This window comes from Acartia tonsa, chromosome 5, assembly GCF_053477335.1.
Source record: "Acartia tonsa isolate MP-2025a chromosome 5, ASM5347733v1, whole genome shotgun sequence".
NCBI classification, from domain to species: Eukaryota; Metazoa; Arthropoda; class Copepoda; order Calanoida; family Acartiidae; genus Acartia; species Acartia tonsa.
The window spans coordinates 22,352,336-22,370,718 of record NC_137264.1 but is presented as its reverse complement, the minus strand read 5'-3'; the positions used below and the strand labels follow the sequence as shown (position 1 = coordinate 22,370,718).

General features: G+C 33.6%; 1 protein-coding gene across 1 annotated transcript; it reads left to right on the top strand.

Annotated features, from left to right (window-relative positions):
- Positions 1–231: 231 nt before the first annotated feature.
- LOC145319052 (tyrosine-protein kinase HTK16-like) lies at positions 232–18,065 on the top strand. The gene is made up of 29 exons (XM_080160877.1): positions 232–357; positions 3,009–3,090; positions 3,389–3,427; positions 4,241–4,316; positions 4,648–4,713; positions 4,933–5,008; positions 5,286–5,352; positions 5,666–5,786; positions 6,321–6,370; positions 7,193–7,297; positions 7,561–7,606; positions 7,852–7,912; positions 8,221–8,364; positions 8,545–8,672; positions 8,966–9,036; positions 9,291–9,437; positions 9,913–10,013; positions 10,297–10,438; positions 10,866–11,029; positions 11,163–11,244; positions 14,851–14,939; positions 15,191–15,300; positions 15,508–15,628; positions 15,936–16,067; positions 16,416–16,506; positions 16,855–16,974; positions 17,209–17,277; positions 17,586–17,664; positions 17,822–18,065. Exons 2-29 carry the CDS (start codon positions 3,017–3,019, stop codon positions 17,921–17,923), a joined length of 2,673 nt encoding a protein of 890 aa, XP_080017003.1. The 5' UTR covers positions 232–357; positions 3,009–3,016; the 3' UTR covers positions 17,924–18,065.
- The last annotated feature ends 318 nt before the right edge of the window (positions 18,066–18,383 follow it).

The window sequence follows — 18,383 nt, the reverse complement described above, 5'->3', positions numbered from 1 at the left end:
ATTGTACCACAGTTCATACTTTAAAAAGTACATTGTACTTCTTTTTCACATTAAAAAAAATTAAATAAAATAAACCCTACAAACACACGTACTAAACTAACCAAAATTTGCTTAGATTTTTAAAATATTAAGTTATCTTTATTTGTCCTATGTTCACATTATTATTATTATAATTAGACCTAACTGAAAATCTATTAATTGAACTATGGAAATAATTAATTATTAATTATTGTTATTATGCGATAATATTATTATTATTATAATTCTGCGTAGAACTAATTTACTAAAGTATATCTGCATTTGTTTAGAAAATTAATAAAATGTCAGAACAAAATTGAGACTGCTTTTATTTTTAAGGTAAGGAGTAGATAGGTTTCAGTTCGATCTTTAAAAGTTTAATTTTTTTTTCTCACCTCTCTAGCTGAGTCTTTTAAAGATTAAACTATTTGTAGTTTAGGATAGATTAGGTAAAAAAAACGTAAACGATCATGTCTACAAGTAGCACAGCAATAACAATCTATTAATTTTTTAGCTCGTCTAAAAAGGGAGTTAAACCGTTTTAAATAATTTGGCTATCATATTTAACGAAAATAATCTCACAAAGAAATGTTACAATTGCTTGATATATCATTCATCACATATGGGATAATCAATCAAAAATATTCGGAGAAAAATAACATTTATAATATATTATTACCCTTTGCCTTTGATACCAAATATGTCAACCTACAATTGTGAATTTTCTTTTATATCTTTCCAAATGCAGGTTTATTAATCTGTAGATTTTGCCATGGATGTTTATTGTCCATCGAGTCTTAAAATATCACTGTATCACTCATTGTATCACTATTTGAGAACCTTTATATTTTTTTCTTGGTTTGTGTTTGAAGATTTGAGTCTTGGTTTTTATGGTCCTTTATTGCGAAGTATTTAGATAATTTGTAATTTTTTAATTTCATGCTTTTTTCTTGAATTCAATTTATGATTAAGTAAAAAACTTGGTGAAACAGTTCCATTACCTTACTAGACACAAACAACCACTTCAGTATATAGAATATGTGTAGGTGCGGCCTTAGCCTGGGGCTTATTTCATACGTAAAAAAGAGATTACTTCCGCGACTCGACCTATAAATAAAGCTTCCCTTAATTTGACCCATTAATCGATTCGTGCTTAGTGAGATCCTAACTGAAAATATAAATTCTAAAGAATCTTCTATTTTAATACTAGCGGCTTCTCCCCTAGTTTCTAGGGGCTTTGCCCCAAGATTTTAATCTACCTATTTTTGTATTATTTTGTGTTAAAAGCAAAAAGTAGGTAATAAAAAAAAATTGGGGCGGGGGGAATTTTTTTTTGGGGGGGGGGAGGGTGGGGGTTAGTCGAACTCCCCTTTTTTGATTTTAGAAAAAAAAGAAGAAAAAATTTATTTGTGGGTTGGGTATTTTTCATTTTTTTTTTGGGGGGGGGGGTTGGGGTGTCCTACCCCCCAAGAAAATAGCTTTAAACCATCCCTGGACCAGTAGGTAAATTCCCTGAATTGTAAAGCCCAATCGGTTCAGTGGTTACTGAGATCTTAAGCTTAGGACAGACGGACAGACATCGTACTACTTTGTATTCTAGATAGATTAACTTTTGCCATTAGCAATTAATGGTATCTATTGGAGTCATGGTTCTACTAAAAGCCTTTCTAAAAAAAATTTCCATGAAATATTATTATGAACCATTCCAGTAATATTTCTTTCAGGGTTGGCAGACAAAAACCCACCCGGGTTTTTGCCCTTTAACCCACCTAAAAAACCAAGGGGTTTGGCATAGACGTCCAAGGGGAGGGGTAGAGGGGTGATTACCCCCCCCCCCCCAATGAATTTAAGGATGCCGTAGGCACCCCCAAAATTTTGGATTTTCAATTTTTACCCCCCCCCAAATAAAAAAATGCCTCTATGAAATAAAGATTACCCCCCCCCCCCAAAAAAAAATGCCTCTATGAAATAAAGATTACCCCCCCCCAAAAAAAAATGCCTCTATGAAATAAAGATTACCCCCCCCCCCCCCAATTGAGTTACCCCCCCTCCCAAATAAAAAAGCTTGGACGCCCCTGGAGTTTGGGTTTTTTGGATTTTTACATAAAAAAGCAAAAATTGTTTAAAAAATAAGTTTATTTTTCATTATTTATATAAAAAAATATGTTTTCATTGACCCCTTGCATGTATTTAACAAAGGAATAGACTCATTACTTGCACTGACATTACATCAAGAAAAGCACGTTCAGTTTTAGGATCTTGAGATTTTGCATTTTTTCTGTATGTCCTAGGACGTAAATGGAAGCCAAGTGCCAACTTTTCAGCTTTTAAAGAATAAACCTATTTGGTTTCATTGTACGGTGGTTTTCTTTGTATTTTTATAGTAGCTATTAATAGGTTATTTTAGGTGAGGTTAGTAAAGGGTAATGATTTCCCCGCCGGGGTAGAAATAAGAGAAAAGCTACTGTGAAAATGCTATGAAACTCGTTGCGCAATAGAAAGAATAGTCTATCATATATTACTAGCGGCTTCACCCCTAGCCTTTAGGTGCTCCAAGAGGTGATTTAAAAAAAAATATGTACAGCTGCAACCAAAAAAGATTGAGGGGGATTTTTTTTGTTTTTTGGGGGGTTTTCCCACCCATCAAGAAAATAGCTTAAAACACCACAGGACCAATATATATATTCCCTGAAGAGTAGAATTCAATCGGTTCAGTGGTTACCGAGATCTTAAGGGATGGACATTAAGATACTTTGTGTTATAGATATAATTATATATCATATATTATTCAAGCTTTTACAGTAAAATTCTATAAAAAAAAACCCAAAAAAACCTAAAACTCGGGTAAAACCCGTATTTCCCACGAACCCGGGGCTTTAAAAAAAAAACTGGTTTTGCATAACCCTGATTTCTTTACAAGCTGAAGTATGCGTGTTGTTCACTTTTTAATAGCTTTTAGGATAAAAAAAGGTTTAATTTCTATGTTTTAGTTCTCAAAATGCCGAAGACCTTATCCCGGAGGTCAACACCAGATGATACCAGTTGTAACTGGTTTCATCCAAACACTAACAGGTATTTAGCATTGCAGTCATGTGACTTGTTACGCACATACACACTCAAATTATAAGATGATAAGGGAAAGTAAAGTTTCGGTTTAAAGAAAATAAAAAGTTCAACGTAAAATGGACAAAACCAATTCATACAACAATATTTTTCCGCAAAATTTTGTTTTGTACTTTGACCTTTCAATATATCCATAAATAAAAAGTTACCTACAGAATTTTAATTTTAATGATTGAATTAAACTAATCAAGTTGGCCTCTATTTTAAAAATTCGTCCAAAAGATTGAACAAACTTGAACTACTTTAGGGAAGAAGCAGAACAAAAGCTAAGAGCTGCTGGTTATAGGTAAAAAAATTAATATTTTAAAAAACAAGGATGACAACATCCATAAAAGCGAAGCACTGAAACGATAGGACAAACGGACATTAACACTTGTATAGTGTCAGAACTGAATAAGCATAATATATATGTATAAGAGTCAAAGCAAAATTGTAAGTTAATTTGTTGAAAAACTGCTTGATTCAGGATAATGTTTATGGACATACTTACATTTTTAGGACTTGATTATAGAGTTGCTTCGCTTATAACATTATGCTTTGTTGTCCCAGGAATCAATATACCAAAAATCAGATCAATCGGATGATTGGATCACAAAAAAATTTGTTGTTAAAAAAGTTAAAAAATCAACATGTTTAAAATGGACGTACGGACATTTTGGTGATGATTATAGAGTTGCTACGCTTTCTAAATCGTACCTAACTATTAAAGGAATCACCATGCAAAATTTGAAATCGATAGGACAATTCTAACATGCCTAAATTAACGAAAAAAGCTATCCGTTACGGACGGACGGACGTACGGACGGACCGACCCTAATTATAGAAAAGCTTCGCTTTTAAAAAGTAAAGCACTTAGTTAGGTACACAATGATAAATTAGTTATGTTCTTTTTTTGGATGGGATTTAAAAGAGCCATTAATTCAGTAAATCAATTAAACGCCATTTTTATTAAAGTTTTGTGTTTACAATAATTTTTACCATTTTCAATAAAACCATCAAATGGTCGTTGACAATGACAGATTTATCGTCGATTTATAAATTTAGTTTTTCTTCGCCTCACATTTAACCGAGTTAAAAAGTTAATCTTTGTACGTTTTAGTGAAGGTCTTTTTCTTGTACGTGAATCAAGCACAAATTCATTGGACTTTGCCCTGTCTGTAGTTTATAACAATGAGGTAATGGATATAATGGTTCTCCATTTTCTATTCATAGGTCCTGGGAAAGTTGATATTTATTATGGGGAGGATAACACCGACCTTGTTAAAATGACGCCCTCCAATTTTTTAAAAAGCTAAGTTAAAGGTGCGCCCTCCTCCTCGAGTGCCCATAAAGACCTCTAGGGACGTAGCCGCTTGTAGTGAAATAAGTTAAGATTCTTATGCAATGTTTTAAAAAAATAGATTAATTCATTTAGAATCATTTAAGAATAACAAATCTAAACAACGATTGATTTTTAAATTATGTTGGTCTTAAAATTTATTTGAATATCATTTTTTTCTGTTTAAGGCAATTCATTATCAAATTCGTAAACGTGGTGAAGATGCTCTGTACTCGCTGGGAGATAACGATAAGGTTTCAATTAATGTTTTATAATTTATATCCTACCTATAAAAAATTGTATAAAAATTCTAAGTATCATATTGCTCTTTAGTACCCTTACAAATGGGTATCTACTTATCAATCATTGGAAAACTCATCTGTCTGACTATCTACCTTCAAAATAATAAAAATTGGATATCGTAATCTATCTATCTTTCTTGCTGAACAATAAATAATGCTAAGATATTTTAGGTTATCCATGGTTTAGACCAGCTAATAACTTTCTTTGAATCAAATAAGAATAGTGGATTAGAACATCAATTAACAGGTTTTATATTTTAATTTATAACACAGAATGGTTACTTCTTCTTGAACCTTTATATTTTTTAATGTTTAAGAAATAAGGAATAGCCAACAAGTGAAATCAATCTAAAATGATTTTTGGGGGTGGTGAGAAAAAAGTAGTCTTCACGACGAAGTGTTGCCCCCTAAATTCACGAAAAAAATCCTCTAATATAACTGAATATTTTTAAAGATTTTACCTATTAGTTAATTTGCTTAGGTAGGTACTACTTCAATTTTTAAAAAATTGTTTGACATTTAAGATTATGTGGAAGGAGTGTGTCCCCCTTCTGAGACAAAGCTTCATGGAACACAAAATTTACTACACAGGTATTTGTTCCCTAATATCTTAAAAATGGTTAAAAGATCATGTTATGCCTTTTTTCATGGGTTCTTGAAGGTTTAGTGCTATTTTTTCCCTTATTTATTTTTAATCCATGAAATAATTTAAAGTTAAGCCTCCATCCTTTTGTAGGGCAAAGCTTCTGAGTATCAAAAGGGAATAGTTTCTTGGATTTTTTCTCTTAAAATATTGGAGAAGTATCCACTTATTATTTTTTTTCCTGCAGCATTTGAGTTACACATGATAGGCAGAGAGAAAACAATGTTCTTTAATTCTTTATTAATTAATTTGATTATTTAGGGCAACTTCTGAGGGAAACACGACTGTAGTTACAGAGTTGCTTGCCTCCGGATACAGAAACCTGGCAGCCAAGGATCCTGACAGTAGGACAGCTCTCCATCTAGCGGTCATTCATAAACAGGTAGGAAACCCGGCAGCCAAGGATCCTGACAGCAGGACAGCTCTCCATCAGAAATAAACAGGTAGGAAACCTGGCATCCAAGGATCTTGACAGCAGGAAAGCTCTACATCTGGCGGTCATTCTTAAACAGGTAGGAGACCTGGCAGCCAAGGTTCCTGACAGCAGACATTTCTCCACCTGGCTTTCATTCATAAACAGGTAGGAAACCTGGCAGGCAAGGATCCTGACAGTTTTTTTGCAAAATCCACGAAATTCTAAACAACCTGAGCTATGTATTCTCAGTTGATGATATTTTTCTTGCATTAATGTTTTGAGGCTAGGCAGGCCCCGGGGCCGAGCGCTGCGGCCATGACCTTTATTACTATTGGAGACTATTTTTCTTAGGAAGCTACTTTTCTTAGGTAAATGTCCTGAAGCTACTTTGTCCTGAAGCTACTTTGTCCGAAGCTACTTTGTCCAAGATCCTATTTTATAAGGCGATTTAAAAGTTCAAATGAAATTATTGTAAAGCAAAATTTTTTTTTATTTTTTAAGGAGGAAATACTGTTAACCCTGTTAAAATACAGAGCAAATGTTAATGTCAGGTAAACTAAAATATTTTAAATCACTAGGTATATTAATAAGTTAGGTATACAGTATACGTTACAAAAAATGACCGGTCTTTAAAATGGTTTAGCCCCCTCCCCCCCTATAATGAAGCTGTAACCCTATTTTTTATGTGTGCTCTTTATATACGTGTATGATGGTGTTTGTTGCGTTCAATTAGATCAAAGAACATTTTCCGACATTCAGCAGGCTATAAAAGAAGATATTCAAAATGAAAAAAATCAAACCCTTATTAACTAAAGTAAGCTTAAAGCTTAAAATTTTGCTTCCATAGACACCTTACCCAAATTCCTAGCTCTCATACAAGTCATTTGAGCCCAAAAAGTATGTATCAAGAACCCATTATCTATGATTTTTCGGCTTAACCAAAATTCACTTAAAATACATAGGTAATGGTCGGAATTTTTAGATTTTGAATTTTTTCTTTCATAGCCTGCTGAATTTCGGAAAATGTTCTTTGATCTAATTGACTGATACAAACACCATCATACGTGTACAAATGCACACACACAAAAAATAGGGTTACAACTTCATTACAGGGGGGGTGGGGCTAGATCATTTTAAAAACCGGTCATTTTTCGTAATGTATACTGTATTTTAAACAAACACCGACCTGAACTTGCATCTTTTTAAAGAATGAACGATGGTTCTGGTGTACAAATTTATGAGGAGGGGGGCCGGGAGGGTAAAATCTAAAATATTTCCAACATTTTTAGAGATGCCTACTTAACCCACAAATGATTTGGAAAGGGTTAATCACCAATTTTCCCACCCCTTTACCTGTAAAACCACTTTCTTAGTGACTCAAGTGGAGCAACTCCTTTACATTATGCAGCTGGTATGAAAGATAGTCTCATATTCCTTAAGATTCTTCTCACTGTTGGAAGAGCCAACCCTACTATAAGGTAAATTAATTTAGTTTTTTTAAGAAATAAAGTAAACCTTATTTTGAAAGATTATATTTATACCTACCTATTTTATCTGCAAAAGATTCCTGTTAGGTGAACAAATTTTAGTAAAAGTTGATATTGTGTGCTAGGTAATGATTTGGTTTTTGTTTACTTCGCCCTTAACTATAAACCTAGCATCTGACCATACTGAAAATTACCTTTTCTAATTTATAAGTTTAAAACTAATTACCTACCTATCTAAATAAAAAATTATTTAGAAATGAAATTAATTTCTGGTTGCCCCTTCATGAAGCTGCTTCAAAGGTAAGCCAATTTACAATTTTATTAATGAGAGTACATGATATTCCAACATAGTAATAAACCTTACCTGGACCTTTAAAAGGATTTCCTGTAAAGGAGAACTCTATCGGTCCAGTGGTAAGCGAGACCCTTCGCTACAGACACACAGACAGTTGACAGACAAACGACCGGTTACTTTTCTTATGGATTTCTGATTTCGATTAAAATGTGTATCAAAGAGATAAGAAAAATATTTTAAATATTTGTAGGGAGAATTAGAGAATGTGTTGTGTTTATTGGATAATAAATCACCATCCCGTCCGAGGACAAGTAAGATTTAATATAAATATTTTTTGTTGACATTGGTATTCATATGTAGAACTGTGTTCATATTTGGATCTACTTTATTATCCCAAATTATGTCCCAAATATGGCAGGTATTAGGCAATCACATCTTAAGGCCAAGACTACTCTTACTATTTATTCAACATGCCTGAAAGAGCAACAATAGGTGCCATTTTTATTGTCTTCAGTATGACTTTGTTGTCCAGACTCGAATCTGATACCGCGTTGATGCCGCGATAGACAATTAAAACACTCTTAATTACATAATATTGCTCAACCATTTGTGTATCTAGGTAGAAATGAGACTCCAGCTGACCTGGCGAGGGCTGCAGGTCACCATGAGGTGGCCGCCTTCATTGACTCTTATCCTCTGGAGCATCCAGAAACTGACAGGACGGAATGGTATCACCCTAGCCTTGATAGACCTGCTGCTATTGGTAAATAATTTACTTTTGAATGTTATTTCTTCAATTAAATACCTGTGTATATAGACTAAGGTTTTCTCTTAATATTAAAACAATTGGAGCCAATTATAAAGTTTTCGTTCAGACTTGTTTTTCCTGAAACCTATAAACAACCTTGCTGACAATATTATAACTTAATTATTGTTTATTTAGAACTTTTACAATCACATGGAGCCGACAATGGAACATTTTTAATTAGAAATCATCAAAAGAAGAAAAGATTTTTTGTATTGAGTCTGATTTGGAACAACAAAGGCCACCATTTTGAAATTGAAAAACAGGTTTCTTATACATTGTATTATTATTCACATTGCTTTGCTTTAATTATGGATATTCTTATTCTTGTTATAATTTCAAGCACTAGTAGCTACAACCCTAGCATCTTTTCAAAGTGGCTAGAAAAATAGCCTAAAACCATCCCAAGACTTAAATCTGAAAATAAAACAGCCTAAACCCATACTTTAATATTTGATGAGATCTTAACATTTTAGACAAAAAAAACCATACCTACTAGGTATTTTTTATGATAGATTAGGACATTTCTTGTATAGAAAATAATGAGAGAATAATTTAGGGAGTTTTTTTCTTTATCTACGAGGGACCCTACTTTCCAACTTTGGAGCATCTAGTTCAACATTATTCAAGGTATTTTATTATTTTTTATAATTATGTCTTTCCATCTGTCTGACTCCGCAGGCATCTCAAGGGATAAGATAATGGACGATAAATTTACGTACATCCTAAATAAAAATACAAAATAGCCTTTCAGTAGATTAAAATTATTATTGGTTGAAAAGTTTAGATACTATTAATTTGAAATCCAAAGTTGTTGAGCCAACGAATAAGATATAAAAATGATCATATGATATAATGGTAATTTTGTAATTTGTCTTGTCTAGGTTCAGTGATGGGTTACCCTGCGTGCTATCTATACCTGTAGGATCCAGACCTGCCACTAAACTATCCAGCTTGTCATCATCCTTTGCCAGCACTTCCATCAGTGTGGGGAGCAGCCAGAGTTCTAATCAGAACTCCAGTCAATTTGGGTTAGAACAGAGATTGTTTTTTTAAAGTAACAGGATATCTGTCTGTCCGTCTGTATCGAAAAATCTTTCTAACCACCGAACTGATACTTTACAGTAAATAATATTCTTACTGGTGGGTACGGAAACATTCACTCTCCCGAGAAAAATCGCTCCTAGAAAAATATCTTTACTCGAACTCCCTAAAAATACAGTTTATTTTGAAGTAGCAGGATACCTATATGTTTGTTTGCCTGTCCATATAAATCTAAAAAATCAATCACTAGACTGAACCAATTCTTTTTTTTTATAATGGACGATGATAGTTTTTGTTTGTTTTGTGTTTAATTTTGAAACGAAAAATAAGATCATGTTTTCATGTTTCTTTGGTAATTGCAAAGATCAAATACCTATAAATTATTACAATTAAAATGTTTGTTGTACTTCTCATATTTTTAAAGAACTAAAAAGATTTTTTTTTACTTTTAATGTAATTCAGGGCATTTTCTAACGCTGGGTTCCTGCCCTCACCACTGAGTCCAACAGGCGGTGGCCAAAACCTTTCCACAGCAACAACTGCAACTTTCCTTTCAGCACAAGGTTTAATTTTTACATTATTTCAGTTGCTTTAATAATAAATTAATACTAAGTTGAAATACCTAGGGAAAAAGTTAAAAGAATAGGAAATAAAATAAATTTCAGATAAAGGTAACATTGGAGCTTAAACAAATTTACAACTCCCCCCCCTCCCCCGTCCAAAAAAAAATAATTAAGCAACCAAGACAGAATTATCTTTAAAAATTAAGTAAATTATGACTTTTTTTCTCCATAGATATTCCCTTGGCCCTTCTCTAATAATAAAACTTGTGGATCTATATTTTAGATTTATCCTCCCCCATTGGGCAGGTGCCAAGCATAAGTGTTACAGATGGAAGAAGAGCAACTAGTAGCAGTAGCAGTACAAATACTTTGAAATCTTGCAGTACAAATCCTTTCATTTCTCCGCCAGCCAGATCTCCAGCAAGGTATTTTAGTTACGATTTCCATCACTAAACGGTGCTAAATAGTTTTTACATGGTCAACAATTAATAATACATTTTACTAGGTACATTAAGACCCTCAAAAAAGTATCTTTTAGCCCTTGTTTCTTATTTTATCATCAAAAATAGCATATATCCTTGTTCTCTATACATTTCCACACAAGCACATATAAAAATCTTAATTTTACCTCCATTAACACCGGAGATTTTTAGAGCTAAATAAGGACTATAAACCCTTAAAGATACTTTTTGAGGGTCTTACTGTATAGTTTTGTGATGACATTCTACGCAGCTTTTTTTAATGCCGATTTACGTCTTAACACTAATGTTACTTCATATATCCTAAGGTAATTAAAGTTACCGTTTTATTTTGTTGAAAATTAGCATTTAAAATTTATTTTAAATGATATAGGTTAAACATTCCGCCTTTACCACCACCTCCCAGCAGTCTGCCCGCCAAGCCATCTAACCTGCTACCTGTCACTCCCGTACTGGACCTTCCCCTTCCTCTGCAGCCCCACATACTTAATGACCTATCAAGATCAGCTGATACACTCAATGCAAATGACAAAAAAGGTATACAATATTTCTATTTAAATAGATTAGATAATACTTTCAACAAAAATTTTTATTTCTATATACAAATAATCTTTTTTTGCTGATATTAAATGAATTATCATACATACATAATGCGCTTTTTATTTATTAGAGCCAGCAAATGTTCCACCCAGAGTTCCAAACAGAAGCTTTCCACCTTCATATCCATCAAATCTTAAAACTATTGATCCTAGGTAACTATTAAAATGTACTTTTATTTTATTTAAAACAAAGGAGACGACACTATCCTTTTATAAAAGTAACAAGATGTCTATCGCTAGCTAAGGATCTTGCAAACCGCCGGAGAGATGTTTCCCTTCTTTACAGAAAAGTGTCATACAGGCTATGAGAATTTTATTTTCTATTTTCATCATCATCATCAAACGCATCTCTCTTTTTGACTGTGAAGGCCAGAGAATACGGACACCTTGTTCCTCCATGAATTCCTGCTGTCTTTGGCAAGTTTTTCAGCTTCTCCCCATGTTAATTCCAAATTAAAGAGGTCCTTTTCAGTGCTCCGCCTCCAGGTCATTTTTGGTTGTCCCCGATTACGTTTACCAGTGGTGGGGTTCCATTTTAAGCACTTTTTTGGAAACCTATTTTGTTCCATTCTGAGCACATGTCCTAGCCACCTTAGTCTTTTATATTTCACTTCTGCTTCAATACTATTGCACTTGGTCTTAGCATACAGCTCATGGTTTGATATTTTGTTTGGCCAGAATATTTTGCAAATTCTTCTTAGGCAGCTATTGTGAAATGCATTAAGTTGATTTGTTTCAGTTTTCACAGTTCTCCAGCATTCCGCTCCATAGAGAAGAACTGATTTCACATTACTGTTGTAAAGTCTGATTTTTGTTTTCAGAGCAAGTTTCTTTGAATTCCAAACGTTGTGTAGACTGTTGAAAGCAACCCTAGCCTTATCAATCCTGGTTTTAATATCAGCTTTTGAGCCATTTTCACTGCTGATAACACTCCCCAGATAGGTGAATTTGTTGCTTTGTTTCAATTGTTCACCATTTATTGTTATACTTTGATCAGGGTTTGTAGGTATATTCATAATTTCAGTCTTCTTGACATTAACAAAGAGCCCGACTTGTCCTGCATATTTGACTAGTCTATCTGTCTTGGCTTGTAGATGTTTAATTGTTTCTGAAATCAGTGCCAGGTCATCAGCAAAGTCCAGATCTTCTAGGTGTCCTAGTTTGCCCAGCTGGATACCACGTTTTTTGTCCTCTGTGGTTTTCTTCATCACCCAGTCAATGACCAATATAAATAGAATAGGTGATAAAATGCATCCCTGTCTAACTCCAGTGCTTATTTTAAAGAAATCAGATGTCTTATTGTTTCCAACTGAAACACAGGCTTGGAAGTTGTCATAAAATTTAGTTATCATAATTATCATCTTTTCTGGTATACCATAACTTCTTAGTATTTTCCAGAGTGTTTGTCTGTGTATGGAGTCAAAGGCCTTAGAGAAATCAACAAAATTTACGTGAAGTGGCTTGTTAAATTCAACACCTTGTTCAATAACTGTCCTAAGGGTGAAAATTTGGTCAACACAGCCCCTTCCAGCACGGAATCCAGCTTGTTCTTCTCTCAGTTTATTGTCAATTTTCTCATCAATTCTGTTTAAAATAACTTTACATAGGACCTTGCTTGGGATAGAAAGCAGCATAATTCCTCTCCAATTATCACAATTGTTCAAATCTCCCTTCTTAGGTAGTTTTATGATTATACCTTTAGACCAGTCCGTTGGTATCTTTTCTTGCCTCCAAATTTTATCAAAAAGATCAGTTAGAGTCCTAGCAGAAAGATCTATGTCTGCCTTAAGCATTTCGGCAGTTATTAAGTCAGGTCCTGGTGCTTTGTCATTCTTTAGGCTATGTATAGCAGCTTTAACTTCTTGAATAGTTGGTGGTCTTATATCTATGTCTATTTCATGTCCTGGTTCTGGTTCAGCAGTAATTTCTGGTTCAGGTCTGTTCAACACTTCTTCAAATGTGATTTCCACCTTTCAGCAATTTCTTTTTCTGTAGTGAGTAATTTACCATCTTTAGCCTTGATAGTTTCACCACTCTTTTTGCTATATTTGCCACTTAATTGCTTGGTTATGTTGTATACTGTTTTCATGTTACCAAAGTCAGCTGCTCTCTGGGCCTTTTCAGCCAGATTGTCAATGTAATCTCTCTTGTCTTTCCTTGTGCACTTTTTGACTTCTTTGTCTTTAGCAGTATATTCCGCTTTTAAATTGCTCATGTCAGCCAAATGTTGAGCATTATGGATTTTGTTTTTGAGCTTCTTTCTCTCTTCTATTTTGATCCATGTTTCTTCAGAGATCCAGTCCTTTTTCTCTGGTTTCTTGTGTCCTAGGATTTCCTTAGCAGTAGATTGAAAGTTTTCTTTAATTGAAGTCCATGTGATCTCAGTCTCTTCATTTAGGTCCTCTAAGACTTGAAATCTATTTCTGAGTTTTAAGACAAATTCATTCTTTATCACAGGGTCCTTTAATCTTGAAGAATCATATTGTCTACCAATCTCACTCTTTTTATCATGGCCAGTACGCATTAGCTTTAATTTAATCTTACTGACAACTAGTTCATGGTCACTAAATATGTCGGCTCCTGAGTCCTCTATAGCTCCTACAGTCTTGCATTGAATTGACCCATTTTCTATTGATCATAATGTGGTCAATCATGTTTCTTGTTTGTCCATCAGGTGTTGTCCAGGTATATTTGTGAATGTTTTTGTGTTGGAATAATGTACCTCCTACAACCATATCATTATTTAAACAGAATTCAAGTAAAAGTTCTCCATTTTCATTTCTTGTACCTATGCCAAAGTGTCCCATTGCATTCTCCACTCCAGTCCTGTCAGTTCCTACTTTAGCATTCATATCTCCAAGAACTAGGCACATGTCATGTCTGGGTACTGAGTTTCTGATTGATTGCAGTTGATCATAAAACTCTTGTTTTACTTCTCCATCTTTGTCATTTGTTGGGGCATAGCATTGGATAATGGTCAACTTGCAGTGCCTTGATTGGAATCTAGCCTTAATTATTCTGTCTGATATAGGTTTCCAGTCTATTAGTGAATTGACATGTCGTTTTTGAATAATTATAGCAACACCATACATATGTTGGCTTTCATGACCAGAATAAAGTATTAGGTGGCCATCTTTGGTTGTAGTTTGTCCTTGTCCTGTCCATCTACATTCTGCAATCCCAAGTATTCCAATATTGTAACTTGTCATTTCTTTAACTACTTGGGCTGTTTTAGTTGACTCATACATTGTTCTAACATTCCAGGTTCCTATCTTACAGCTTTGCTTAGAACTTATTGGTCCTGTCATCAAGTTGATAGCTTCCTTTCGGATTTCACTATCATCTTTCATATTCTCAGTAAACTGAGCATCAGTTCCAACGGTTCTTGTTTCATGCACACCTCTGGCTGTGTGAAAGCCATTAGTGTTTGAGGTTCTGTGGGTGTTTTCGCTAACTGTGGGTATTTTTACAGGTAGGATAGTTAGTCCTACGCAAACCTTCCATATCCCTGGAAGGAAGAGTGACTGGTAAGGGGAGGGACGTCAATATCCCCCAGTACTTCAAGAAGTACCTCCTTTTCTATTTTACGGGAGGGTTACTCCATCCCCCCCCCCACCCATGAAAAAATTGATTTAAAAAAAATTAAGGTATACCGTAGCATAAAATGATTCTTTCTTATTTATACCACAAAATGTAGATAATAAAATAAAAATAAATAAATCATGCTGTTAAACTAATACTAAAATGAATTTATTTTAGAGTATATGAGAATAATGATACACTGAGAAGAGTTCGACACAGCAAGGACAGAATTCCTAGAGAGTCCATACAGCTAATCAGAGTTTTAGGTAAGCTTTCAGATAAAGGTCCTTCAAGAAGAGGATTGCTCAAACACATAGCTTCATTAATGTAAAAAGGACATAAATATGAAGCTCGTTACAAGTTTGTAAATATTTTTGGAAGTTGGTGGTTACCCTCCTTTAAAATGAAAATAATTTCTTTAGAACATATAAGAATATTTAATGAAAAGGAGAGCCAAATTGATTAAAAATTTAATTGTGTAGAAATAATTGAAATGTTTAAACATTTTTTATTACAGGCGAAGGCGAATTTGGAGATGTTTACCAGGGCATTTACATAACTGAGGCTGGCGAATATAAAGAAGTGGCTGTCAAAGCTCTTAGCAAGGACAATATTCAACCAAATCAGGTAAAAAAATAAGAAAATTTAAAGTAAAATGATTCTAATTGTTCAAGTAACTTGAACCTCTATACGCTTTTGTTTTCCTAGTTCTTTATTTCTGTTTTACTTTACTCCACTTACTTCAAACACACATACATTCATACAACTACTTCGTTAAGTTATCTTATTTTCTCAACAAAAACATTTCATTTGATTACAATTACATTAATTTAGAATGAGGAGTTTCTAAGAGAAGCGAGAATTATGATGAGTTTGGACCATCAATGTATTGTTCAACTTGTGGGAGTGTCTCATGGCCCACCTATACTCATGGTCCTGGAGTTAGTACCTCTAGGTAAATAAACGAATAAAAAGGATGAGGAGGGCATTGGGCTGTTTATTACACTAGTTCCCAAAGTTTCATGATAACGTTTCCTTATTCGTTGGGTTAACAACGTTGAGAACTTTTATTGTTTTTTGATTGGTTTAATGTCCTAATGTTAAACCACTAATTGTAATCTACACTAGGGGGAATATTGTTAATCATTATTAGGGATGTATCAATTTATTAGCAATTGTCGTATCCCTTTGGATCCCTGTGTTTGAGAAGAAATTGAGAATTAATTTTTTTTAATGTATTCATTCTTGATTATTAATGTTAGGTTCAATGCTGGACTTCTTATTGGAGCATCCTGACAGTGTGAGCACAGACTTGGAGATACCCCTGTGGGCTAGTCAGATAGCATGTGGCATGCTCTACCTTCAACAAAAGAAATTTGTGCACAGAGATTTAGGTCAGTTTTTGTATTCTTAAACTAAAATTATTTTATCATTAAGACGAGTCCGTTCGCATTAACCGCCGTAACGGATAACTACAATCTTAAACTAGACTTATCTTATTCATAATTAAATCTTGAATGGTGTCACTATGTATTTGATTCATATTAAAGCCCGATATTTTAGCTTAGCTTCTTTGGATGTTGTAATCTTTTTAATTTAATGATTTTTGTGAGCTTTATATTCATAGTTTTTAAATGAAACAATTTTATACCACATAGTTTTAGAATTATAATGATCCTAAAATCATACACTCTGGACCTAAACATTTTCTGAAACTAATCAATCAATGGATATTTTTTCAGCTGCCAGAAACATCCTGTTATCCTCCAAGTATCAGACCAAAATTTCTGATTTTGGACTCTCCAGAGCTGTTGGAGATAAAGATTATTACAGGTTTGTTTTTACATTGGGTCTGTGTCAACTTGTCCTATTAGGTAATTATTTCAAAACTTGGTCTTGTTTTAGCGATTTGATTCAATAGGAAAATTTGGAGGCGTTTTATAGAATTTTTTTTTCAATTTTAAAAATTTGTTACTTTGGTGACGTATTGATTGGTTCGTTTATTAATTTGAGTGTCTAAATGTTTCCACCACCAATTGTGTTCTACAGAAGGGGCAATTTTGTGAATCATCCTTTCAGGGATGTACATCTATTAATCGGTTATTGTCTTATCCCTCTAGATCCCTGAAATATGCTCCCTATTGGGTAGGTTCCATATGTATCCAAGATCTATCTATATAGGAGCGCATCTGGAGGCAGATGGCCTGTGAAGTGGTATGCTCCAGAATGTATTAACTTTGGTTCCTTTACACATGCCAGTGATGTTTGGAGCTATGGAATTGTCCTATGGGAAATGTACAGGGAAATCACATTATAATTAAACTTTGAGAATATCATTTAATTTAATTCTGAATACCTATAGATCTAAGATTACACATAAAAATTCATCATAAGGATAATAAATGAGACAAGTATATTCTATTGTCCTCTCCTTGTATCTAAAGGACATAAAAACAGACAACAATAATTTGTCCTACTTAAGATTATAGAGACATATTTTTTAAATTTTTGGTTAATTGTAATGTGTACAAATAGTTATGGGAAGCAACCGTATGAAGGGAAGACAAGTGTACAAACTGTTGAATACATAGAGGCTGGTCACAGGTATGGTAATCATTGGTATTAATTATTTTACTGCAAGGGGAAAATTCTGCCACCTTAAATTAGTTTTTAGTATAAATTGTCTTGGAATGTTTTTGGTGGGGTTGAGCGACCCTAAGATCTTTGTTGAGATCACGAGTGGCCACGCCCATCGAGGCCTCTTGGAGCAATTTAAAGAGGCGGTTTAAGATGACCCTTCTCTTTCGATTTTAGTTATAAAAAAATATTACGTGACTCTGTACAAGGACGTGTCTATGGTTTGTATACAGATAACATTTTTAATTTTGAATAACAAGGATATAATTGTTAAGGTTACCGCAGCCGCCCTGCGCAACAAATGATGTTTATGACTACATGTTGAAATGTTGGCAACAACAACCAAATCAAAGGAATTTATCATGCTTACCTTAAAAACTGTTGATAAATAAAGTTTTTTTTACCAGGGAGGAGAGGATACTGAATTTTAATTTTATAAAAAGAAAAAGAATTAACTTATAATTAGGATTTTGCTTTGAAAAAATAAACTTGATAAACATATTTTCACAGGCCTGGTTTTGAGGAATTATTTAGCGTATTCTCGGATAATCCTCAATACCAAAATCTATCTGAACTTCTGAGAACTCAAGATTTTCAACAATTGGGGATGTAACCATCTTGTAAACTCATTATTTGGTGTTTTGGTATTATGTCTACTTACAGCGGCCAGGGTGTTTTTAAAATGTGAGAAAGCATATAATAAAAGCACAAATTTTATTTTTTATTAGATGATTTTGTAATTAGACGTGCCTTAAACAGTGTTAAATAAGTCACTGTAACTCCAGTACAAATTACCCTTAAAATTATTTGTCGCCAGATAAATTTATTCAAATACTAAAATTCATCAGGGCCATAATCACATCTGCAAAATCTTTGTTTTTAAACACTTTTATAAATATTAAACACAACAAAATGTTTTTATTATGTCCTTTTTGCAGATATGTGATGCTTTGCTATTACAATGGGATTATGTGATATTTTCATATTGATAACCAATGGCTTAAAAACCTTATTGTACATAGATTGATTAATAATGAAAATATGACAATCAATAATTTACAACTAGTTGGTAA